Genomic DNA, 27,296 nt, shown 5'->3' with positions numbered 1-27,296 from the left:
TATCTCTATGCTAAAAAAATGTGTTTAGAAAAGTAAAATGGTCAAGCTTTTACTCTGCTCTTGCTACACTGCATGATCCAATTACTCTCTTCCTGGTAGATCCATTCCTGAATCAAAGCTTTGCCTGAGAAGACACATAATAATAGCCTGTCTATACCACTGGCATCCACTTAGAAATACTATGTCCCTTTTTGCTAGTAGATTTAAGTGTTTTATAATTAAACAGCTAAAAAGTGGTTAAAAGGATTTTAAAGTGACAGGATACTTTGCAAAACGAACAATAGTTAAATAAGACAAACTAATTTTATATAAGTATACACCTAAAGTTTTGTCATTATGCTCTTCGTTTCTTCTGCAAAAGTGAAGTTTAGATAGTGTTTTAGGTCCATCTACTTGAGTATTATGCAGTCATTAAAAATATTTAGAATAGCAAAATGAAAAAAGGCCATCTTTAACTGGGGGAAAGCAGGTTATACATTAGGTAGAAGGGAGGAGGAAAAGATGTCATGGAAAAAAAATACCTGAAAAACCCTTTTATGTATTCATTCAACAAACATTAAGCACCTACTACATTCCAGGCCAAGGGTTAGGATGAAGCCAGAAAGAAAAGTTTATTGTGAAATAATTTACAGTTTAGAACAGATCTAGCAGAATGGAAAACTACCCTTTCTCACAGAGCCATGATAATCACATTTTTTAGTTTGGTCCCTTCTTCTGTTCATATAATTATTTTAATATAGCAGGGCCTGTCTTGCTGAAGGGAAGATAAATGGCTCTACTACAAGTCTGACTTTGATAAATGTCCAAGGGAAAGGGATTAAATTAGGAGGCAGGAGATCTGGACGGGCCCTTTTTTTTTTTTCCCAGAAGGTAAGCGAGGCAGGATAACGGTAGAAGGTTGTCTGGCAACCGTGGCTCTGGGCGTGGCCAGCGTAGCGTCGGGCCGGCTCCGCCCTCGGCTGGCGGTTCTGTGCGCCGATTGGCCCGTGCTGGCCTCGCTCCCGATTGGCGGGAGGTTTCCGAGCGGGTCGTGCTTGGGTGGAGCGACTTGCGAGCAACCGTCTGAGGCCTGGAATCGTCCAGGGGAGGTTGAGCGCCGCCCGGCCCCTCTCCCAGCCTCAGGTTTTCGCAGGTACTTTCCTCCTGCGCCCCGGCTTCGGGCCTCGGCAGCGACTCGTCTCGGTTGCGCCTGCTCCCTGCATTCCCTCACACCCAACCCCGCCGCCCTCCGTGTGTGAGGATGTGGCGGCGTCTCAGCTGCTTCCCCACACACTTCGCCCATGAGCCCCCTCAGGTGGTTTCTCGGCGACGAGAACACACCCTTCCAGCTCCTTCCACCTGGACTTGGGAGACGGACGGGGGCAGGAGGCATGGAGGTCGGACACCGGGCGGCTCGCCGCTGTAGGGCCGAGGAAGGACGGCGAGGAGCGGGTCCTGCTCGCAAAGAACGGGGAACCAGGGGCGGCACCTGCCGTGGTCGGGTTGTGGGCGTTTCACTGTTTCTTTGCTCTCGGGTCGTGCTGGCTGGCAGGCTTGGGAGGGAAGGGGACAAAGGAGAGGAGACTCGTTCCCGTTCCCCGAGGGTCCTGCCGCGGCCTCCCTCCGACGGCCTGGGTGAGTTCTAGTTCCGCGGGCTCCGGGTCGCCCACCTGCCTGCCGGGAAGAAAGGGCTTGATGAAAGAGCCTAAGAGCCTGCCCGCCGGCCTTTATTGTTTTGGGGTGGGGGGCGTGGTATTTTGATTGTCCTGCCTCTTTTTACTTGTGTCGCATTAAACGCATCTTTTTTTCCCAGGAGCGTCTGCACCAGAATCTTGAGATCTGAGCTGCTGTGTCTCAGTGCTACGCCTTTAGTTCATTTCTCAAAACTTACAGAATCCTTTTCTTGCATTTTCAGTGCCACTAGAGGCCAACTAGCTTCGATTAAAAAACAAAACAACTCATGAAGTAATTTAACATTGAAAGACTGATTAAACCCATGCTGTGTTAAAATTGTTCTTATTTACAAATTTTATTCTCTAACTTAAGCACATTTTTAAATACCTATAATGTTGCTACCAATGATTTTTTTAACATTTAAGTTATATTTATTAGTTGAAATTTGGCTTTCATATTCCAACTCTTCTTTCCTTGAAAGACACTCTTCTTGTATAAAAGTTAATAATAGTCCTGCTCTGTATTGAGTATTTGCTAAGCATTCAGCACTGTGCTAGGCATTATCCATGCGCATGTTCCTTTCCTCATCAACCCTACAAAATATGTATTATTAACAACGCCTAATAATAGGTAATTTTTACTGAATACTTACTATGTACTGGGTTCTAAAAAAACATAGTTGCTGTTATTATTTCACATCATACGTTAAGTGAGGAATTGCGGGTCCCAGAAGTTAAATAGCCTCAGTTCACAAAGTTAGTGAGACAGCATCGTCTTAATCTAGGTCTGTTCTTCAGTATTTTAACATATATTCTCAACTAGCTCTTCCCTTATGCGGTCAGATGCATTTAAGAATCCTGTCTTAAAAAAAAAAAAATCCTCATTTAACTATTGTCTCTTCTAGCTGCTGGTCATTTTCTTCTAATTGCCACATTTAAAAGGGGGGGAGGGGAGCATGTTCACACCTCCTGCGCATCATTTTCTAGCACATCACTCCTTTAATTTTGTTCAATCTAGTTTCCATTTATTGTCACCGCTTCATTGGAGTGTATTGTTTTATTCACTAATAGGTTGGATTTCTAATCAGATTTGAACTTATTGAAACAATTATGCCATATAGTTTTACAAACACTCTAGTACTTGGTCGAGGCCAAAAGTGTTCTTTAACCATTAGATGATTAAATTAGGAAAAAATTTTGAACATCAAAATTGTGGAAATTTGATAATAGCCCCAGCAAAATATCCAGCAATTTTGCCAAAATATTTTTCTTAAATTTGCTCTATTTTTTAATAATTCAATTCTGTGGTTATGATACAGAAAAATGCTATAGTCGTTTCAGTGATTCTTTTTTAAGAGTTATTTTGGCAAAAATATAATAAGCCCATATTTTTTCCCCACAGCAGTGGCTTATTTAACTACTAAGTCATAATTTATTGTGCACATTTATACTGCAAATGCTAGAATTAAATTTTTATAAAGTGTAAGCTTATAGCTGGGTTTATGTTCTACTGGGCAAGGTGACAATAGGTAATATTGAACTTCTTACTATGTGTCAAGTGTTTTGCACATGATTTCATCTAATCTTTAAAACAGTTATTTAGTGGTTAAAGAATATGGGGCTTTGGTATCGAACAGTCCTGGATTCAAGTCCTAGCTTTATCACTCAATTAATATGGCCATGGGCAAATTTCTCAACTTCTGTAAGACTCAAACTTCTCATCTAGAAAATAAGGATAAAATAATACCCACTTTATAGAGATGTTATAAGAATTATATGAGATAATTCATATAAAGCTTTCAGCATATAATGTCTGGTGAATGTTAAGTGCTCAATGTAAGGCTGCGGTTAAGGCTTACGTGCCTGTCCTGAATTGCCAATGGATATTAGATTTTTTTTCATATAGGCAGATGAATCCCCAAACTACTGTGATTCTGTGAACCACCACCCCCTCACTCTTTATATTATCCTCAGAGAGAAGAAATTATTTCAGATGCCTATCAATTAGCTGTTGTCTATTTACAAAAAAAAAAATCTCAGGCATTCAAGTATGAATTCTGGTATGACTTTTTTCATGTTCGTAGAGTTCATGTAAAAACTCATTAAAGGATTTTGCCATATGAGCGGTTTCTCCTAGTTCCCTCTCCTAGTTCCCTCTTGCACTTCCCTGAAATGGCCCATATCTTAATGTCTTTTATTCTTTTCCTCTTGCTTGTTTATCAGAACTTTTATTTTCTTAGTGTATCTAATTGGACAAAATGAAAAGCTACCTCAAGGTGGAATTGGACCAAGAATGTAGTAATGATAATTGCTCTCCCTAAGTGCCTTCTCCATAACTTTCCTGCCAATGTTTGCTTGTTAACCTCAATGAGTCTCTATTTGGAGAATTTCAGACATTTCCTTCTCTTTCTGTTGTCTCAAATTTTATATGAAGTATCACAACACATCCATCAGGGTTTTAGTGGAATAGTGTAAAGCTATGAACATGATACTTATCTTTTGGATTGATAGAAAATTTATTGCATGATATATCCATGGTTGTTTTAATATGACAACACTATTTTAAGTTACTTAACATTGAATAATACCTCCTGGAAGATATGCCACAAGTTATTCTATATTCTGGCACATTCCAACCCTGATCCTAGTCCTTACACACCAATTTGAGAACCCTACTTAGTTTTTTTTCATCTAGATTGTAAGGCTGCTCTTAAACTTCAAAAAAAAAAAAAATGCAGATGAGGCCTCCAGCTGTCTCTGGACAGCTGAGGTGGGTAGAAAAGAGCAGAAAATTCTTACACAAATCTCAAGGCTCAATTTCTTACCCATTCTTCTTTCTATGGAGTTTGTAGCACCCCTACCTCCATAATTGCCTTCAATTTGATTGGACCTTATGATGTAGGAAGAAAGATGGAGGGAGAAGAGGGAAGCAAAATGGAGGAGAAGGAATTATAGAATCAATTGAATATAATTTCCTCTGCCTAGTTCTTCATAATCTAGCCCTATACTGTCTAACATGGTAGCTACTAGCCACATGTGGCTATTGAGCACTTGAAATGTGGCTAGATTTTACAGGAATTGAATTTTTATTTTAATTCAAAATCAAATACTGAAGTGTGAAATATTTTTCCCTGCACACTACTTCATTGTTTTAGTAGGACTGCGTTTCACTTTAACTGTTGGAAATTTAGTGTCTGAATTGAGATATACCGTAAGTGTAAATACACCATATTTTCAGAGTTAGAATGAAAAAAAAGATGTAAAATATATCAGTTTTTATATTGATTACATGTTAAAATATTTTGGATATATTAGGTTACATAAAATATTGTTGAATTCACTTGTTTATTTGTACTTTTTAAATGTGGCCTTAAAAATATTACATATATGGCTCACATATTGGAAAGCGCTGATCTAGCTCCACTAAATCCAATCTTATTTTCCATTCCTTCCTTCAGCAGGGAAGTTTCTGAGGGTCAGGAAGGAGAATCTGTACCTAACTCCTTGAACACCAAGGGAGGCATGGCTGCTTGGGTCACTGTGAGTTATGGATTCAGAGGTTCTAATTAGGGTCTTAGAGTAGTTTCCTGCTTTGTCTGTTTATACCTCCATTTTTTATTATCCTATAAACACTTTGACCATGAAACTAATATTAACTAGTAATTATATGAACTAAATACCACCAAACATGGTAGTGATTATGCATATTGTTAAATATTGATGTTAGATTAACTTTGTTTCAGATTTGTTTTATATTATACCACTGTGCATTCATGTATACTTATAATCAGCCACTCAAATAGCATGGTCATGTACTCACATTAACTTTAAATATTAGAGTGATCAATTTATGAGGATCCCTCAAAGTACATATACTATATCTCTTTGCAAGAATTGTTTTTAACTTTCCAACAAATACCAGTAGATGCTTTGAGTAAGTGAATTTTGTAACATCAAGGAAGTTACTAGTAAGAAGATATGTTTTGTGTGTGGGTTGCTTTTTAATATACTACTCAATATTGGTCATAATTAAGTTCTGAAAATCATTTGCTTTGTTCTGTAAAAAATTTGAGGTGGTATATAACAACCATATGATAAAATTATATCAATACAAGCAAAATAAAAAATTATCAGGAAAAAAGAATACCACAAATAGGTTATAAGGCCATCATAGTTCCTATAATTAACTTTCAAATTTGGTGTTTAGTTCCCTAGCAGTCAAAGTAAAGTGTAATACAGGATCTTATTTCTTAGGAAGAGGAGGTATATTAGTTACCCAAAGAAAGCATAGCATTTCTAGGCAATGAATTCTAAAAACATTTTTTCATATGAGTCACTGTCACAAATAACATTTTAGTAGCAAGTTCAGTAACATTTCATATGCCTGCATCTGGTGGTGTCATCCAATTAGTTGTTTTTATATAGAAATGAGTAAGTAATTGTGTTTTATTTTTACAGGAATCTTGGGAAACCAAAATGAGGCATAATCAGCTGTGTTGTGAGACACCACCTACTGTCACTGTTCATGTAAAATCAGGGTCAAGTAGATCACATCAGCCTAAAAAACCCATTAATCTGAAGCGTCCAATTTTTAAAGATAGTTGGCCAGCATCTGAAAAAAATGCACATAATAGCAACAAGTCTAAACGCCCCAAAGGACCCTGCCTAGTTATACAGCGTCAGGAAATGACTGCTTTCTTTAAATTATTTGGTAAGTTTAAAATATTGTAATAGTGATCATTAGAAAGTACTTTAAAATGAGAATCTAAAGATTTATCATTTTCATAATAATCAGAGGATGCTGTTATTTTCTGTCAAATTTCTTAAATCAAATTTGTTAGTCTTTAATGTTAGGTTTTATTTATATTTCTTTTAGATTAGAAATTCAGACTCATCTCACTTCTAGACTACTTAAATCCAAGTATCAAATGTAAATTCTGAGCAGTTCAAGTTCATAGCATGAATTTTCTTTGACCTAAAATAAAATACTATGTAAAAATCTTAGCTGAGCCAACTGACCTAGTTCAAGGGGTTTCCTAAGACTTTCGGTGCTAAAACTGACCAAACTGGGAAGTTTAGTCAACCTTGAGAAATCTCAGTATTATATCTGGGGAATATTGTTTAAAATTAATTATGCTTTATCATCATACTCAGATAATAAAATTGGATTTGAATTTGTTCAGGTCATGAGACAGTGAGTGCTACTTTGATGATAAATTTCTTAAAAATCACTGAAAAGAAACTTCTTTATAGTACTTCTACTGGCCAAGAAAGAGAAAGGGATTTTTTTTTTTTTTTTTTTTTTTTAAAGATAGTATGTAGATTGAATAAAAGTGGATAGACAGATTCTGGTAAATAACTATGGGAATGAATCAAGGCAAGTCTGTAAATCCAGGTAACAAGCTTTCTTATTAATAGAGAAAGTCAGATGTGAGTCAGAGGCAAGAGTTGAGGATAAGAGTATTTGACCTTAAAGGACAGAAATTTAAAGAAAAAAAAAAAAACAGCAAACTGGTTAACATTTAAGGAAAAGCAAAAATAAAATAAAAAAATATAAGTAATATAAGGAGAAAAACATTGAACTATGAGGATGTTCTCAGGATCTAGAATGCTGTTAATCCGGGTTTCCCTCTCTATTAAGAGTAGAGCAAAATTATTACCCACAAACTAATTTACTATTCATAACTGAACATGAGAAATAAGTGAAAATACTCAACTCTACCATTTTAGATAATTTATGAAATAGAAATGGAATTAAAGAAGAAATTCTCAAAAAATTAGTACTTATTGGAGCTTTTCATATATTTGACTACAATATTTCTAGGATTCAAAAATTCATATAAAGAAGTTAAGCTTTGTTAAATTGAAAGGGGGAAATGGAGAAAAGCAGATTTTCTCAGATTATATTCTGCAACTACCCACATGTTTGGGGGTTATATATTTTAGCCATTTAAAATTGAAATAAATGTTTTTGACCTTTTTGGATGTTATTTTTTTAATTGATGTTGATTAATAAAATTATATAGGTTTCAAGTGTACAATCCAATAATACATCATATGTATAATTGCATTGTGCGTTCACCACCCAAAGTTAAATTTCCTTCTGTCACCATATAGTAGACCTTTAGAATGTTATTCTTTTTTAACAGTATTTTCTTTGTTGATCTTTTGTGACAATAATAAATTATGAATTTTATTTGTGTAGACATTTTCATGGGTATTGGATAATAGATAATTGGACAGAGATAAGTAGGGAGAGAGAGGAATCCAAAACTAAAAATACCCTGGGACTTAAAAAGAGAAAGTAGTAGAAAAAGTAAAACCTATTTAGAAAACAGTATTCATTGTCATTATTGCTTAAAGACTGAATTTTCTTTTATGAGATTCCATTTCTACCTGTTAAAGATTAATTTTGGAAAGTAACAGAGCTAATTTAGAGTTACCCAAGACTATTTCTCAAAGAGCTCTTGTAGTATTCAATAAATCAACCACTTTTACCATTCCAGTCCGAGCTAGGCAAGTCAGATGGGGAAAAAGAAGAAAGCAGTAGCTTGTTGTATAATGCTTGCAATGGTAAACAAACCTACGAACTGAAAACTACACCTTGGACAATACTGGTCAACCATTTGAATTTGATTTCTAAGCATCATTTATAATCTCATGTAGTAATTGATTCTTCAAAAAGAAACATTTTATCTTTAAAAGACAAGTTATAGTTGTATTTTATTGTAGATGACGATTTAATTCAAGATTTCTTGTGGATGGACTGCTGCTGTAAAATTGCAGACAAGGTAAATTTGGTGACAATATAAGCATTAACCATCATTATTATGTTATTAGACCATCAGAACTTCAGTGAAACCTTATAAGAATTTTCTATCTTATTAATTAAGGTTAGGAAAAGAACTAGCCTGCATTACTCCTTCAAAGTGGAATTCTTACACATTAATTTTTTTTTTGAAATTAGCACATACCATAGATTCTATATTTTGAGAAATTGTAGAATATTATTGATCAGATTTAAATGACCTTAAGGCTATATCTGTTTGATTGAAAACAAGAATCAGTATGGACTTTATATGTTTTGATCAGAATTTATTACCTTCTATTAGGCTATGGAGAAAGAATACTCTGAGATTCATTCCACTACAGCAGTCTGTTATACGTTTTAATATTTTGTAGGTAATTTAGATAAATCACAATAATCTTGTAGAGTAAAATTAGCTTATCATGTTCTTTATTTAGGAATCAATGTTTAAAAAATCATGATGCTAACTCATATAAGAGGGACCATGATGTTTCCATACTCTTTAGATTTAACTGAACAGTTATGGTTTCGTCTTCATAAATGCCATCTTAGATCAGGTAGTCATTTCCAAAAATTCAGCATGACTTCACATCACACTTAAAATAATGTGCCAACCAACAGAAAAGGGAATGAATGGAAGACTAGCTTATAATTAAATACCCACTAAGTTAATACTGATGTGAAGTTTTTAACTTTAAATTTAAAATAACAAAATTGGAGACGTTTTTATTTTGGAAATATAATTTTGGAAAATTTCAACCAAACACAACTTAGGGTAGAAAGATTAGAACAAAAATCCTCCATGTGCCTAACATCCATGTTGTAGCATGCCACAACAATCAACTATTGGCCATTCTTGTTTTTTCTGCTCCCTCTCCCCAAAAGCAGATCCTAGACATCCTAGCATTTTATCCATAAATATTTCAAGATATATCTCTAAAAGATGAGATATCTTAAAATATAATCACAACGTCACTAACACGTTTAAAAATTAACAGTAATGCCTTAATATCGAATATCTAGTTCGTGTGGTGTAGTTTTAAACTTTACACTTTTACGTGCATTACAGCAATTAAAGTTGTGGGACAGCAGGGGGCAGTGCTTATAAAGTAACATACCAGGAGCACTGTTCTTAACACTTTCAAGAGTCCTCTACTAAAAATTACATTAAAAACTTGAACTCTCCTTTGTGGCCAATCCTGTGAAGATGAGACAAATAGGCATTTTATGAGAGGAAATCTAAAACATGAATATTACAACTTGTTTTTAATTTGAACAGGCAGAACCTGGCATAGCATCCTAATGCTAGGCTAGAAATGTCTTTCTAATAATATATTTAAAATACTATTTTCAGTGGAAATAGAGCCATGTCATTCTAATTTATGATTAGACATTATTTTAAAAGATTACTTTAAAAAGAATATGGATGTCTATCTCAAAAGGCTTGGGGAAAAAATCTCGGGGGAAAAAATATTAATATATGCATATATCAAGCCATTGTGACAACATTTTAACAACTGGTGAATCTAGGTAAAAGATGTATGGTTATTCATTTTATTATATTTCAACTTCTCTATAGGTTTGAAATTTAAGATAGAAAAAAATTAGATTTTTGGTTCAAAAAATATTGGCAATAAAATTTAGGAGTTCATTCTAGTTTTAATCATGATAAATGGTCAAGAACTATTTCTCACTATTCACATGGATTACAGGAAACCAAAAAATAAGGACCCAAATAAATAGGTAATTCTTTAATAAGGATAAATAATGCTTTATCGTTTTAGCTTATTCATTTTAAAGGTAACTTTTAAAGTAGTTTTACTTACGAAAGCAAAACATTAACATTAATTTTTAACTTTTTTCTCTAGTATCTTTTGGCTATGACCTTTGTTTATTTCAAGAGGGCTAAATTTACTATAAATGAGCATACCAGGATAAATTTCTTTATTGCTCTGTAAGTATGCTTTATACTAAATGATTTTTGTTATAGTTATTTATAATAATGTATATACTTTATTTAAAACAGGCTGTTTAAAACCTGATGTATATCTCTTAATAGGCCTTCCTGTATAAAAGCTATATGTTTTTTACTTTAATAGGATATTTTTATGTTCTTTTAACTGATTTTATCCTTCTTTATGCCTGATTTATTATTCAATATTCCACTTGAGTTTGTATTATACCTTTTACATTTTTCAGTCTCCATATAAATTACCCCAAATTCTTCTCATTTGAACTTAGATTTTTTTTAAAAGCCAGAATATTCTCTTTGAAATTTCCAATTACTATATAGTAAAAATTATCATGATTGCCCCTTTACATTGAATAGCTTGTGGAAAATGGTCTAGACATATACTCATTGTGGATTTATGACTATAACATAGGAGTTATTCATATCTGATACCTTTTATATCCACTCACTGTTTTACTTAACACATTGTACTTTTACCAAGGTATTTTGTTTTTCAATTCTTCCATTGACTTTATATTAGACAGTTTTACTAGCTTTGTGATCTGTTAAATGGTTTTAATAATACGGCTTTCCAATCCATAGGTCAGAATTCTGCTGGAATCAATGTGAACTAAGACTATCTCTCTCAATTTCAAAAGCTTTTCTACCCAGTACCTGGATCTAGTGCTATAGTTGGAAATGCATTAATGTAATTTTAAGTACTAAACAAGGGAACTACATGTAAAAATATTTAAGTTGAATACCACAACTGTTAGCATTGAAGAATAAATTTTTACTCAAAGTCTGTTTAATTCAGAATCAAAGGAATCAATCTCTGCACATATTCAGGGGACACATTTCCCTATGCATAGGGAAAAATGAACTCCATATAAAATTTGGTGATGCTGCTGAATTGGGGGAATATAATAGTATTAACTAGTACTGAATATTATGTGCAAGACACCACAAAATGTTTTTTATAAGCTCATTCACTCTTCTCTATGAGATACATTTTTTTTTAAGAGAGAGAAAAGTTTATTAGAGAAAGAATAATGCTCCACAGACAGAGCTGTGGTCTCTCAAACCCAGAGAATTGAGATATATTTTTTTAACTATCCCCATTTCACAGATAGAGAAATCAAGACTTAAGTACTTTCCAAGATCACAAAAGTTAGTAAGCAGCAGAGCTGGGACACAAATTCAGGTGCGATTTGCCAATGGCAAAATTCAGCCATTGACCAATAAGCTATAATACTATTTATGTCTCTTAATATCGTATTATATTTGTATGTTGATACCCTATTTTGTAGTTTTTTTCTCACCTGAACATTAACGACAAACCAAAAGAAGCTTAGTTTTAATCTTGCTAGATGCCTGAAACTGGATTTGTTTAACTTTTGGGTTATGACCAATCGTGACAGCTTATACTATGTAGTAGTCTGTGAGGTTGCGTCGCACGTTGTATTATAAGCTTCATATTAAAAATATGTTAGAATTTCCATTTTATATCTAATCATGCTTTTTGTGTAGCTTGACTCGATAGTTCTTATTTTTTCAGTTAGCCATAGTTCCAACTCACATGTTTTCCTTTCCATATGTTTTTATAACACTGAACTTCAATTATCATTCTTCCGTATCTCTTTTACAGTTACTTGTTTCATTCTTAGTTGCCTCTTCTACTTGTCTCTAGGCTCCTTAAGGGCAAGAAACATGTATCTTACCTTTTTACATCCTTCAATAGCTAACATATAAGAAGTTCTTAATTCTTTATTTGAATGAACATAATTATTATACAAATAATGAACTCTCCTCCAAGAAAACTTAAACTATTTCAAATTAGAAGGGAATTTATATGTATACGATGCAGATATTTGATCACATTGAACCTGAAAAATTGTTAATATAGAGTAGAATCATGATGTAGTCCTGATACAACAGTACCATAGTACGTTGTAGATTTTCCATGTTTCACTTAGTCACCAAGCATGTAAAGAACCAATCTCCGGCTCTACCTATCCTTTTGTTAACTATCAGGGATACTAAAAATAAGAAATTACATAATATCAAAGAGGACAGGATTTGACTCTCATACTGAATACATTTGACAATGAGGTGCTTTATAATGTAATATTAAAATATGTACAATTATTTTAAAGGAGGATAAAGTAATATGTAGGTGCTCATTTTATATTAATGTAACTAAATATGAACATGCACATGGTTTTAAAAAGTAGGTAAGAGGGTATATAATTAAAAGTAAGTCTTCTTTCTATCTCAAGACCTTCCTGCCTTCTCAAGGACATTAACTGTTTCACATGTTTCTGTCTAGAAATAATTTGCTATACATGAACCAGTGTGTATATTACATGAATAGAAGTGTACTGTATACTTCTGTACCCTTAAAATTTTTTAATGTGAAATAATGTACAAAAGAACATATGGAGTATGTATGTATGTATGTGTGAAAGAATGAAAACAAAACAAATACTCATGCAGCCATGACTCACCTTTAGACTAGAACGTTGCCAGAATCTTAGAAGCTCACAGTTCATTTTCCCAATTAGAACCCTCTCCCTTCCATTGGTCATCATTTTCTTGCTTTTAATTCTATGTATATACCTCTAAATAATACATTATTTGGTTTTTCACGTGTACTATTCTTCTGTAACTTCCTTCTTTTTTTTTATAATATCATGATTCATTTATTTGAGGTTCATTTCTATTGATATGTGTAACGATAGTTCATTTTATTACAGAATAATCCATTATTATATATTTGGATTTTTTTTCTGCCATCTTGTTTTATACTTTTTATATGTCCCATGTTTTCTGTTTCTTCTTTCTCCTTCATTTTTATCTTCTTTTTGGTTGAGATTTTTTAATTTTTATTTTTTGACACTTTTTTTTCCTCTCTACTTGTTTGGAGATTATGTGGTCTATAGCTATTCTTTTAGCAATTACCTTAGTTATTTTTAATTACAATAACCTTAAGCATTTTAACTCCAATCATCCCTTCCCTCAAATTATATTCTTTTGTTTTAGAATTCTGTAATTTTATATGATGCCCTCAAAAAAAAAAGTTAGACATTATTATTATTGTTTTTTACATTCAGACTTTGTTTTGATTTACCCACATATTTATTCCTTCTTGCACCTCAAATCTTCCACTTAGGCTCATTTGCCTTCTTTTCTGACTGCTTTTAAACCTCTTTTTCTTTGATGTTTGTCTGTTGATTTCAGTATCCTCAGACTTCGGAGTCTGCTTCTGCTCATGGTGCCTTAAGTGTCTTATAAGTTTTTTTTATTATAAGTTGCTCATTTTTCTTGGAAAGTCATCTATGGAGCTTGCATTGTTTCCAATAGGAAATCTGCTCCATCCTTCTCTCTTTTCCTGTTACCTAACATGTCTATTTTTCACTGCTTTTAAGATTTTCTCTTTATCACTGGCTTTGAGCAATTTGACTATGATGTGTGTTGGTTCTTTGGGGTTCTAGGAGCTTTTTTGTGAGTTTATAGTTTTTATCAAATTTTTAAAATTTTTATCCATTTATTTCTTCAAATATTTTTGTTTGTTTGTTTACCCACTGCCTGTTAGGGACTCCACTTTCACCTTTATTAGACTGTTTGAAGTTTTCTCACAGCTCATTGATTCTCTGTTCATTATTTTTGTTTATTTTTCTCTGCATGTTTCATTTTGGATAGTTTATACTGTTATGTTTCAATGCACAAATCTTTTCTTCTGGAATATTTAACCTGCCGTTAATCCCACTCAATGTATTTGTCATTTTTCACATAGTTTTCATCCCTAGACATATACTTTCAGTGTGTCTACTTATCTTTTTGAACATCTGGAATAGTTACAACTATCTTAATATTGTCATTTTTACTATGTGTGTCAGTTTTGATTGATTGATTATTCTTATTATGGAGTATGTGTTCCTGCTTCTGTGTATGCCTGATTCTGCTCAAGTATTTGGCAAGATACCGATCTCCGTTTGTGTATAAGGAAACTACCTGATTGTGGGGAAAGACCATAAGAAAGGATTAGAAGGAATAGTGACTAACGTTCCCCTAGGCCTGGAAATAGTATCTGTTCCTACCAGCCAAACTGAAAAAACTGATCATTCACAGGGTATTAAGTAGAATACTCAGGAAGGTCTTGCCTCAGTAGTAAGGAGTAATTAGCCCCAGACTGAACATTGCTCCAGAGCCACCTAACAAATCATAAAAGCAAGACCTGAAAGGATCAGACCGTTTCCAAGTAACTGCATCCCAGAACAAAGCTCCAGATTTATAGGAATAAAAATATTCAGAACTCAACAAGGTAAAATTCACTGTATTTCTATTTTTGATCTATTATTTCTTTAATTATGAGTAAGGTTGAATATATTTTATGTGTTTATAAGTGATTTGTATTTTGCAGGGGAGGGGAAACTGCCCATTCCTGTCCTTTACCTATTTCTTTTTTTTTTGAGTTGCTGGTCTTTTTTGTTAGGTATCTGGCTAATACAGTTGAAGAAGATGAAGAAGAATCCAAATACGAGATTTTTCCATGGGCTTTAGGGAAAAACTGGAGAAAATTGTTCCCTAATTTCTTAAAGTTAAGGGACCAACTCTGGGATAGAATTGACTATAGGGCTATTGTAAGCAGGCGATGCTGTGAGGAGGTAAGATTTTTAAATTCTTTATGGGTTCTCTGTCTTCTGTTTATTTAATTTACCTTGTCTTGTTTTTTAAAGTGCTTCCAGTGTAAGGGTAGACCATTAACCTTTATGGTTACCATGAATACAACTTGTGTATTGCAATGTTAATGTTTTAATTTTATACCACAATAATTTAAAATTGCCATTTCTGTTTTCCAGAGCAGTCTACTTCTGTAGATAAGTATTTTTATTTTAATGTGTTTCTCCTGTCTAAAAGATCACTAATTTTGAAAAAGGGTAATGTGCATATTTCAAAATATCTTATAGTAATATCACTGGAATTGAATAATAATTTCCGTTAAAGTATATGAGATTTCAGGTCCCCATGATTGAAATGTGAATTGCATAGTATAAAATTTAAATAAATGTAAATGTTTAAAAACTATACCTCTTTTCATATAGAATACATAAAGCAATTTTCCTTGATGCCGGATTCTATTAAGATAAAGCAGAAAGACACTAAAATTAAAAGATTAGTTATTTTATCTAAAATTCTGGTTTTCAATAAAGAAGAAAGTTAATATTTTAAACTAAAGAAAAATTTTAGGGTAGAAATTAAATAGAAGGCAGTGATCACTGTAAGCCAGTACTAGTTCAGAGAAGTTTGGTAAATGTAAGCTAGATAATACTATAATTAAATTAAGTCATATCCAGTCAAATGACTATGGGTCAAAAGAGACAACAGATTAGTGTCAAACCTGATGGAGAACTTCAGGGATGTGTCACAAAACTCTTCCCAGAACTAATTGTGTAAATTATATTTATTAATGCTATAAAGATATAGCAAGTATGCACATTTGTGCATTAAATTAGGATTGTTGAATGGTGGGGGAAATGCAAAGATTCAGAGATAACTTAGAAAACTGTACAGCAGGCCAAATCTTTACAAGATTAAATTCAGTAGAAAAATATAAAAATTAGGTGTATAAGACCACCCTAATTTAATGATCCTCATTAAAGGATTTAAATGACTCATTCCAATTACAGGGCATTGAAAGAGTCATATATTATTTTTTGTTACTACCTCCCCATGTCAAGATGGGTAATTTGTGCACCTGTTGCCATCCTTGGATGTAATAGTCCAAGCAAGTACCTTATTTGAACACTCTGATTTTTTCAGAGTAAATGCCCCAAGAGACACTCAGCTAAGAGCATGGAGGAGAGTGTACCAGAGGCAAGAGGCAATGCTCACCTCATGGCAGACTGCCTACTTACTCCCAAGATATAATGGCTAGCATTTTTTAACTGCAATAACTTTAACTTATATTGTTGGAGATAGAATTACCTCAGTTGCTGGCCCAGACTATCTAAAGAGTTAGAGAATGGAGTGACTTAATGGTGTATGTGTAAAAGACTAAAAAGTTTTAGGCAGCTGTAAACTCAGTTGTGTAACGGGATTTACGGAAAAGTTGTCTCTCAAGGATTCAACACTTAGAACTAGCAAATCTTTCCACTAAATCCAGATTTGCATATCAAATTTCCTATTCATATTTTATTATTTAGTAGATACCACAAACTATGCCAAAAATCGAATTTTAGTTCCTCCACATAGATTTCCAAACCTGCTCCTCCAGCAATCTTCCACATATTAATAAATAGTAACTTCATCCTTCTAGTTGTTCAGACCAAAAAAGCTGCCACCCTAGACTTCTTTTTCTCATATCCATATCTTAAAAAAATATCCAGCATCTTACCATTTCTCACCTACTCCACCTCTAAATGCTGCTTTGTCATCTCTTGCCCCAATTATTGCCATACCCATCCAAATTGTCTTATAATCCTTCTTCCCTAAAGTTTATTCTTCCTACAGAAGCCAGATTAAATCTTTTAAAAAGTCCTATACTCAAAAGCCTCGAGGCTTCCCATCTCACACAGAGCAAAAGACAAAGTCCTTATCATGGCTCTACATGGTCTGCCAACTCTCCTCACCTCTGACTTCATCTCCCATCCTTGCTCACTCCACTCCAGCCACACTGGCCTCCTTGCTGTTCCTCAGACACACCAAGGGCTCTCCCACTTCAAGGTCTTGTATTTGCCAATCCAATTACCTGGAACATTTTCCCCTCCCCAGATATTAGTATGTTTTACTTTCTCACTTCATTCAGGACTCTGTTTAAATGTCACCTCAGAGAAACCTTTTTTTTTTTGTAATACCACCCTATATCAAGTAGTATCTCCCTCAATAGAATAATATAGAAGAGTCTAGAAATAAACCCTCATATATATGTTCAATTGCATTTTGACAAGGGTACCAAAGAAATTCAGTGGGGGAAACAATAGTCTTTTCAACAAATGGTGCTGGAACAACTAGATATCCACATGCAAAAGAATTCAGTTGTACAGAAGCAACCGAAGTGTCCTATGATAGATGATTGGAATATTATTCAGCCGTATGAAAAGATGGAATTTGCGACAACATGGATGGATCTTGAAATAATCATGCAAAGTGAAATAAGTCCAACAGAAAAAGTTGAAAACCACATGATATCACTCATATGTGGGATATAAAACTGAAAGCAACAAACAAACATGAAAAACAGAGACTCATGGACACGGACAGTGGATTTGTGGTTACCAGAGGGAAGGGGAGAGTGGCAGGTAGGGGTAAAAGAGGTCAAATATTTGGTGACGGAAGGAAATTTAACTGTGGGTGGTGAACACAATGCAATATCTATACAACTTACTGTTGAATGATACACTTGAAACTTATGTGATTTCGTTAATGTCACCCTAGTAATTTTTAATAAAAAAGAATGCAGTTGGACTCTTAATTTATATTACATATAAAACCTAACTTAAAATGGGTCAAAGACCTAAATATAAGAACTAAAAACTATAAAGAAAACATAGAGGTAACTCTTTATGACCTTGGATTAGGTCTTAGATATGATAACAAAAGCACAAGCAACAAAAGAAAATATAAAGTGGACATCATAAAGTTTAAAACTTTCTTTCAAAGGATACCATCAGGAAAGTGAAGACAACTCACAAAACGGGAGAAAATTTTTGAAAATCGCCTGTCTGATAGGGGACTTGTATTTAGAATATAAAGAGCTCTTGCAACTCAATAATAAAAAGACAACGCAATTTTAAAATGTGCAAAAGATCTAAATAGTCATTTCTCCAAAGAAGATATACAAATAGTCAAAAAAGCACGTGAAAAGATGCTCAACATCATTAGTCGTCAGAGAAATGCGAAATCAAAACCAGAAGATATCACTTCACACCCACTAGAATGACTACAATAAAAGATAGTAAGTGTTGGCAAGAATGTGGAGAAATTCAAACCCTCATTCTGTTGGGAATGTAAAATGGTGTAGCTGCTTTGGAAACAGCCTGACAATTCCTCAAAAAGCTAAACATAGAGTTTCATATGACTCAGCAATTCTACTCCTAGTTATATAGTTAAGAAATGAAAACTATAGCCACAAAAAAACTTATACATAAATGTTCACAGCAGCATTATTTATAATAGTCAAAAAGTGGAAAATGATGTCCAGCAACTAATGAATAGATAAAATATATCCATACAAATATTTCTTGACAATGAAAAGGAATGAAGTACTTATACATGCTACAACATGGATGAAACATGAAAATGTTATGCTAAGTGAAAGAAGCCAGTCATAAAGGACCATACATTGTATGATTCCATTTATATGAACTGTTCAGAATAGACAAATCCAAAGACATAAAAAGTAGATTAGTGGTTGCAAAGAGCTGAGGAAAGGAGGAATGGGGTGTGACTGCTTTCTTTATGGAATGACGATAGATAATCTAAAATTGTAATAATGGTTGTGCAACTCTGAATATACTAAAAGCCATTTAGTTGTGCACTTTAAATGGGTGAATTGTACGGTATTTGAGTTATATTTCAATAAAGCTGTTAAAATAACAAGTAGTACCTCCCACTATTACTCTGTATTCCTTTTCTTGGTTTTCTTCATAGCACTTAACCACCATATTACATACTCCATTATGCTTATTTATCTTGCTAATGTCTATTTCCCCCTACTTGAATATAAGTTCTAAGAGGACAGGATCTTTATTTGTTTATTTTTTATTGTACTTCCAGTACAATACCTAGCATATAGTAGACACTCAGCAAATACTGCTGACTGACAGAATGAAGGGAACATAAGGCTTCCAATTCTTTTTCATATCTGCTTATTCATGAAATAGAAAAGAAACTTTAAAACAATTCTTCACTGAGATCACTTAGCACTACCCCTCTCTTGGCAGATAAGCTTACTTAAGTTGTGTTGGTGTATAGGAAAGGCAACTACCTAGTAAGATGTTATCCTATTTTCTTATGTAGTCATCCAACAGCTAATCTGCGAGTAAGACAGCAAGTTAAGTGTTGCGGTGGTTTAATATAAAGAAGTATTATTATCATCCTTGCCCTGAAGTTTGATGCATTAAAGAAGCAAGACATGCTTAGAAATTTAGTTAAGTATTCTATGAATTTGTTATTGAGAATCTGGTATTGGTGTACTGCCAACCCATTTCTTTAGTCTCCTCGAATAAACCCAAGTTGCGATAGTAACTACAAACTGATTTACAATAATAATACTCTACATTTACATTATACTTTATAAATTTATAAATATTTTCATATATCCTCACTAAAATGCCTGTGAGGGTTGAAGCATTCTTATTGTTTAGCTAATGAAACTGAGGACCAACAAGATTGAGATTTACTCAAAATCTTTCATCAATTAAGTGTCAGAGTCAGAACTTGACTTCATGTCTCAAGTGTTATGTTTTCTCTGACAACTAGTCCCTATTACTGATTAGTTTAGAAAATGCATTTGTATCTGTTATGTTATTTTATCTCAAGAATTAAATAGCATAAGTATTCTCTCCATTTTACAGATGAAGAAACTAGAGTGGAAAGGTTGTGATTTGTCTGTGGTCATTTAGTTAGTAAGTGGCAGGACCAGCTGGTATTTAAATTCGGCACTCTTTCCATTATACACCACTGTCAACTTATTCTCTCATTTGAGACCATATGAATTTTATAATTTGTCTTCTATTTTTTTTAACCCTGACTGCTGCAGAGAAACTAAGAACCAGGTTTTATCCTTAACCACATTAACTCTGTGATTCTTTATTACTGGCATGTATGCTTTTCCTCTTTAGCTATATTTCCCCTTTTGGGAAATCCCCTAGTTTCATAAAAAAAAAATCATTTGCTCTTTTGTTAGCTGCTTCAGATCCTTTTTTTGGAAAGAGGTGAGGGGTGATTCAATTGAAAAATGTATGTGGCTCAAGCAAATCAAAGGAAGGAAGTATTTATAAGCTCTAGAGTGAATGTCTTCTTTAGAATCTCAACGAAGTATATATTATGTTAGATGTTAATCGTAAGTGATTCTGTAAAGAAAAGCACTTGGCAACAACATGAGAAATGATGGCATTGGATAATGTGATGTAGTGAAAAGGCATCTGAACCCAAAGCATATAAATATTTCATTCTAATGGTAGATTCTAATGATATTTTCTGAATTTTTTTTTATTGGTTGGCTCATTTTATAGTTAATAATAACATCTATTAAAGATTTTTCTAATCTAAAAGTGATACATATTTTTCTTTAAAAAATTGGACAATATAAGAAAAACCACCTGTATTTTTACTACCCAAAGGCAACCAATATATTTTTCTTTGTGCAAGTTTTTATCTTTTAAAAAATAAGCCATATGTAAAATTTTATATTTTGCTTTTTAAACTTAACATTATATCACATTAAAAAATTTTTTGTGTTAAATTCTTCTAAAATTTTATTAGTTACAATGATAATCATTAAATACTATGGTATTCTTAAATAGTGCCCCATTGATGTTTACCACTTCTTATCATGATAAGTAATGCTGCAATAAATATTTCTCTGCAAGGATATTAAAAAAAAAAAGTATGTAGGGCTTCTCCAAAAAAGAATAAAGACTATTTCAACCTACTTATTCTGATCTTATCTTCTTACAAGGAGCTTACTTTTTTGAACTTCAGCTCCTCTGAGGTGGAATTTATTTAGGTTGGTGATAGCTTAATTTCTAGATTGGTTCACAGATTAATAAGAAAGAATTAGACTCATATTCCAGTTCTTTTATGCATCATCAAGGGTAAAATTTTATCAAGAAGCTTTATTCTTGTTATATACTCTGGCCTACAGGGAGCAATATCGTCATAGCTGATTTCTGTCAGCTACTACTTGATTACAGATTAGGAATCTAGAAAGCAGTGATGTGATACATGTAATGTGTTGAACTAAATAATCCAATGTCAGTATACAGAAGAGACCTAATATATGATATAGGAAAAGTGCTTTAAACTGCTATACTTGCTCTAGGTCAGGAAGCAAGGTGTAAACCTACTGCTATAGATGACAGTGCCGAAGAAAAATTAATGTTACAAGATTATAATTATAATTATTTGATGACCAGTTGGATGTAGGGCATATGGGTTAGTGAGCTGTCAGAGTTTCAAATCTGCATAACAGAAAGAGTGATGGATTCCATACTGGAAATAGGGAAGGCTAAAGAAGCACACTAGTTTATTGGAAAAATAAGGAATTTGGTATTGAACATATGAATTTAAGGTGATAATTGGGTATTTAAGTGAATGGTCAACAGGTATGAGTAAAATGAGTCATCACATACAAGTGATGTTTAAAACTTCATAGAGTAGATAAGAGACCCAAGGTGAAAGTAATGTTAATATTTTTTGAGCACTTACTGGGCACTGTTCTAAGTACTGCATTATGTATTAACTCACAATTCTAATAGCTACTAGGTAATCCCAGACTAGGAAACTGAAGCATAAAGGCTCACCGACTTCTCCAACATCACACAATTAGTAAAGGAGCACACCAGTATTCAAACCCAGGCAGACTCCAGAATCAGTGCTATTAAGACTTATACTATGCTAACTCTTGAGGTTACAGAGAAGTAGATAGATAGAAAAACAGAGAGCCAAATATTGTATTTTAGAAACACCCACCAAAGGCACGCACACAAAAATCACTAAAAATGACATAAGAGTAAGGTAAAGTAAAAACTAGGATAACATTTCTATTAGGTTAAATACTTAACCAATGCTTCAGAGAAGTCATTTTCATAAAATTATAGAATTTGAGGCCTGTAAGTGACCTGTTTTCTCACATACAAAAGATACTTTATGGCCCAGAAAGTTAAGTAATTTGCCTAAGGTCATAGAGCCAATAGAATTAAAACCAAAATCCTCTTGATCCTGGTACAGTTTCTTTTTTTAATTCACTGTTATCACAATAACATTCTAATTATGTGTGTGAAATATATGTAAATTATATATTAAAAAGTAAATAAGTGTGCGCATGCATTTTTCTAACTGGGTTAGTATGTAGAGAGACCGTGATACCTAGCTTATTGCAGAAAGAATAGTTTACCAAACCTATTTTGAGCCTCTGCTCTCTTCACTAGACTCTGCTATAAGATCCCTATAAAAATCATGTTGTAGGTTCATAATGTCAGGGGCCTCTAATTTTTATTTATTTTTATCTATCATTAAGAAATATTTAATGGCTGCTTAATATTGTATGGAGGGCATTTGATAGAGAGGTGTATGAGAGACTATTCCTGCACACGGGGTTTTCAGTAGAAAGGGTTACATGCATAAAAATATATTTGAGTACCAGACATTTATTTGTTAAAAGTCCTAATGTAGCATTAACAATAAAACAAGAAAATCTGAAAGCTAGAGTTTTTAGAAAGGTGGGACTTAGGCAGGGCATTGAGGGAAAGGTAATACTTAAACAAAGGAAGCACATTCCAGACATGGTAAATAAAGAGATTGAAGTGTTGAGGAAAAAATAGTAGATTAATATGGAAGGAATAAGAAGTTCTGATATTCTACTTTCTCACCTTGGGTAGCTCTGAATAATTTCTATTATTATAGATAATGTTTATAGTTAGAGTTAATACCTTTATTTAATTCTGCATTTTTAAAGATATGTAACTTTATTACATGTCTTTGGTTGGAAACTTTTGAAGGATTTAAGAAGTGGATTATAAAATAAATGCATCCTAAAATATACTTTTAAAAATTAGCATAGCTAGTATTCTTTATGCCATGATCTTGGGGAAGGCCACAGTAACCTCATTTTCTGAGGGGACTGGTCTTAATCTGAGGATTTTACGGTTTTCATTTTTAACAGCAAAAGCCTTTTTTCTTTCCAAACAAAATTGTACACACAATCCCCCCAATTGAGCTGTTCTGCCTGCTCTGTCTTCCCTTAGCCCCTCCTAGGAACCCCCAATAATCTTAGGGTTCCTAAAACAGTTAAAAAATCACTGATCTAGGCAATTAACAAGGCACTGTCTAACTCTTAAATTCTACAATTCTCATTTACTTTGGGTCACCAATAACTGCAACTAAACATTTTTGCTTAGAAGTAACATTCTAATATTCTGCTTAGAAGTTTTAGATATGAGGTCAGCATGTAGGTACACTTCCCTAGCTTGACTTCTTAAATGGCTATTATTTGTCAAATGCTTACTGTGTGATAAGGATTTTACACATATCTAACCCTCAGAACAATCCTGTGAGGCATATAGTTTCCCCATTTTAGATATAAAGAAATTGAGCCTCAGAAAGTTTAAGTAACTTGCCCAGTATCATATAGCTAGCAAGTGCCAGGATAAGAAGCTAAGTCTGTACTGACTCGAAAGGCAATTTTTTATCTAACAAACTTTTGACAACAATGCCTGACATGTAGTAGGAAATCTTAAGTGCTTTATAAATAATTCGTCATCTAATCCTTGTGACAACCCTCTAAAAGACACTAATTCTCTCCAAGTTACAGGTAAGGAAACAGGAACAGGGAGGTTAAATAAATTATCTGTGTTCTTACCATATCCCTTGCCATAATTGCAAATGTTTTAATATTGACCTAACGTACAGAGTTGGAAACTTTGATTAAAAACATTATTTTCAGCCCTGTACATTCCAAAGTTAGTAATTATGTGTTGTTTTACGTTAACTATTGTCTTTCCCAAGCTTAGAATATTCTGAATGGAAAAACCTGGAAGGTTGCTTCAGTCCTGTTTCCTATTTGAAATAATTTAAATACCTTGTCAATTACTATCTTGAGGATCCAAATGACATATCATTTTATAGGTAATACTGCCTTATCTGGAGATGCTTTTTTGCTTCCAACATCAGTAACATAGATTTTTAGATCTAGTTTAGAGATAGCTGTTCTTGAGTTATAATTTTTGTACTTAATTTTACTAAATTTTAAAAACTTATTAAAATTCTAAAAGAAAGCTTTTCACTATAGGTTATGGCCATTGCTCCAACCCATTATATATGGCAACGAGAACGTTCTGTGCATCACAGTGGAGCTGTTAGGAACTACAACAGAGATGAAGTTCAACTGCCCCGGGGACCTAGTGCCACACCGGTAGATTGCTCACTCTGTGGTAAAAAAGGAAGATATGTTAGACTGGGATTATCTTCATCATCTTCATCCAGTGATACAGTACAGGTGATGGAAAAACAGTCTCAGGAATCACACAACTCATTCTCAGTGGACATAGTAGTTGATCCTTCTCAAGTTTATAACTATTCTCAAGGTATGATTTAGTGGTATGTCAGAATTAGATTTATGCAAGTTATTAAAAAATCCAAGTTATTGACCTACAGGCAGGGATATGTGATAATTTATATAGTACAACGAGTTAAATTAGTATTGAAAGTTTTCCCCTTTTCGGTTACTACTGTTTGTCTTGTATTACTTGTTTAGTGGTAGCTTACCTAAACTAAAAAGTTTTTAATGTGACTTATGTTAAAGTGAAACCTAATCACCACAGGTCTCATGTGTTTTAAATATTTTAAGAGTCTGAACCATTGTCTTTGAAATGTTTATTTTATTCAAAGTTTTAAGAAAATAAATATACTTGTAATTTCATCATATAGTTTTATCAGTGATTAACTATTGGTTTTCTTCTATACATTTGTTAAAATTGAGATATAATTGATATATAACATTGCATTAGGTTTAGGTGTACGACATGGTGATCACAAGTTCATTAACATTCACCATCAGTTACAATTTTTTTTCTTGTGATGAGAAATTTTTTCTCTTAGCAACTTCCAAATACCTGATACAGTATTGTTTTTAGTCACCATACTGTACATTACATTCCCAGGACTTATCTTATAATTGGAAGTTTGTACCTTTTGACCACTTTCATCCATTTTGTCCAACCTCCCCCTGCTCCCCACCGCCCCACCTATTCACTCCCTCATCTTTGGAAACCACCAGATGTATCTACAGATTCAGTTTTTCTTTTTTTTAGGTTCCACATATGAGATCACACAGTATTTGTCTTTCTTTGACTTTTTCCACTTGGCATAATGCCCTCGAGCTCAATCCATGTTGTTGCAAATGGCAGGATTTCTTTCTTTTCTATGGCTGAATGATATTCCCTTGTACATATATGTCACATTTTCTTTATCCATTCATCAGTGGATATTATTTCCATGTCTTAACTACTGTAAATAATGTGTGAATTAACATGGGGGTGCAGATATCTTGAGATAGTGATTTTGTTTCCTTCTGATAAATTCCCAGAAGTGGTATTGCTGAATCATATGGTAGTTCTATTTTTAATTTTTTGAGGAACCTCCATACTATTTTCCATAGTACCTATACCAATTTACAGTACCAACAACAGTGCATGAGGGTTCCCTTTTCTCCATATCCTCACCTACACTTGTTATTATTTCTTGTCTTTTTGATAACAGTCATTTAACATGTGTGAGATGTCCCATTGTGGTTTTGATTTGCATTTCTCCAATAATGAGTGATGTTGAACATCTTTTCATTTACCTGTTGTGTATCTTTGGAGAAATGTTCATTTCCTCTGCCCATTTTTTAACTGGATTGTTTGGGGTTTTTTTTCCAATTGAGTTGTATGAGTTCTTTATATATTTGAGATATTAATCCCTTACTGGATATATGATTTGCAAATTATTTCCTCCCATTCCATGCCTTTTCACTTTGTTGAAGGTTTCCTTTGCAGTATAGAAACTTTTTAGTTTGATGTCCCACTGTTATTTTTGCTTTTTTTGTTTTTTTGCCTTTTTTTGGTGTTAAATTAAAAAAACAAAACAACAGCAAAAAACTATTGCCAAGACCTATGCCAAGGAGCTTACTCTGTTTTCTTCTAGAGTTTTGTGGTTTAAGGTCTTACATTCAAGTCTAATCCATTTTGTTGATTTTTGTGCATGGCGCAATATTGTGGTCCGGTTTCATTCTTTGCATAATGCTGTTCAGTGTTTCCAACACCATTCTTTCCCAATTGTACATATATTCTTAATTTCTTTGTTGTAAATTAATTGACCATAGATGTGTGGGTTTATCTCTGGGCTCTCTATTCTGTTCCATTGATCTATGTGTCTTTTTATGCCAATACCATACTGCTTTGATGACTATAGCTTTAGATACTCTAAACTTTTTCTATTTAAAAAAAAAAAATTAGAACCATACTATACCTAGGCCTGCTTTTTTTCACTTATCATCAAGCATTTCCCATGTCATTATTTAATATTCGAAAACTTGATTTTAAATAATGACGTGGTATAAGTACCATAATTTATTTGCATATTTCATTTTTGTTGAGATTAAGTGGCTTTGAACAACAGTATCTTATAATAATTAGAAAATAACCATGTGAACTGAAAATACCTTTTAGTCAATCACACAATTATTTAAATTATATTTACAAATGTATGGTATTTCTCTGACATTTCTCAATTTGAAACAATCAGAATAATATTCTACTAGCAGTGATACTTTTTATGTCTTATAAAGACTTCCAAATTTTCACCCATCTGAAGACAGGACTGACAGATTTCTTATGGTTCTTTCTAATTCTCTGAGACCCACATTATTTCAGAATTTCACCTGTTTATTTTTTACCACATCCTTATGAGGTTAACAGAGGCTACTCAAGTTTTACTTCAAGAGAAACTAGACTCTTAAGACTCTTGAAGGTAGGTGTCATGCCTCAGTCATTGTTCCATTCCCTGGCCATAGTAATCGCTAAACAAATCTGACTGGCAGTATTTGTAGTCCATTCCTTTGCAACACCTCCAAGCAAAATTTTTATTGGTTCACTCATATTTGAAGGTAAATAGGGTCCAT

General features: G+C 33.4%; 1 protein-coding gene across 3 annotated transcripts in view; it reads left to right on the top strand.

Moving 5' to 3' along the window:
- The first annotated feature begins 856 nt into the window (after window positions 1-856).
- Window positions 857-27,296, top strand: part of SPDYA (speedy/RINGO cell cycle regulator family member A) — a 32,663-nt gene continuing 6,223 nt past the window's right edge. Inside the window, exons 1-6 of one of the 3 annotated variants that reach the window (XM_039887501.1) lie at window positions 857-5,192; window positions 6,111-6,363; window positions 8,385-8,443; window positions 10,329-10,414; window positions 14,907-15,078; window positions 24,426-24,720. In XM_039887501.1, coding sequence (XP_039743435.1) covers window positions 5,040-5,192; window positions 6,111-6,363; window positions 8,385-8,443; window positions 10,329-10,414; window positions 14,907-15,078; window positions 24,426-24,720 — 1,018 coding nt within the window. In that variant the 5' untranslated portion in view covers window positions 857-5,039. Of the gene's footprint in view, window positions 6,364-8,384; window positions 8,444-10,328; window positions 10,415-14,906; window positions 15,079-24,425; window positions 25,052-27,296 lie in introns of those variants that run through there. The other 2 variants (XM_039887500.1, XM_039887499.1) reach the window with 2 other exon arrangements.

This window comes from Pteropus medius, unplaced genomic scaffold (assembly GCF_902729225.1).
Source record: "Pteropus medius unplaced genomic scaffold, Ma_sr-lr_union100, whole genome shotgun sequence".
NCBI classification, from domain to species: Eukaryota; Metazoa; Chordata; class Mammalia; order Chiroptera; family Pteropodidae; genus Pteropus; species Pteropus medius.
Note: the sequence above shows the minus strand (reverse complement) of the source record. Positions and strands in the feature narration are given on the sequence as shown.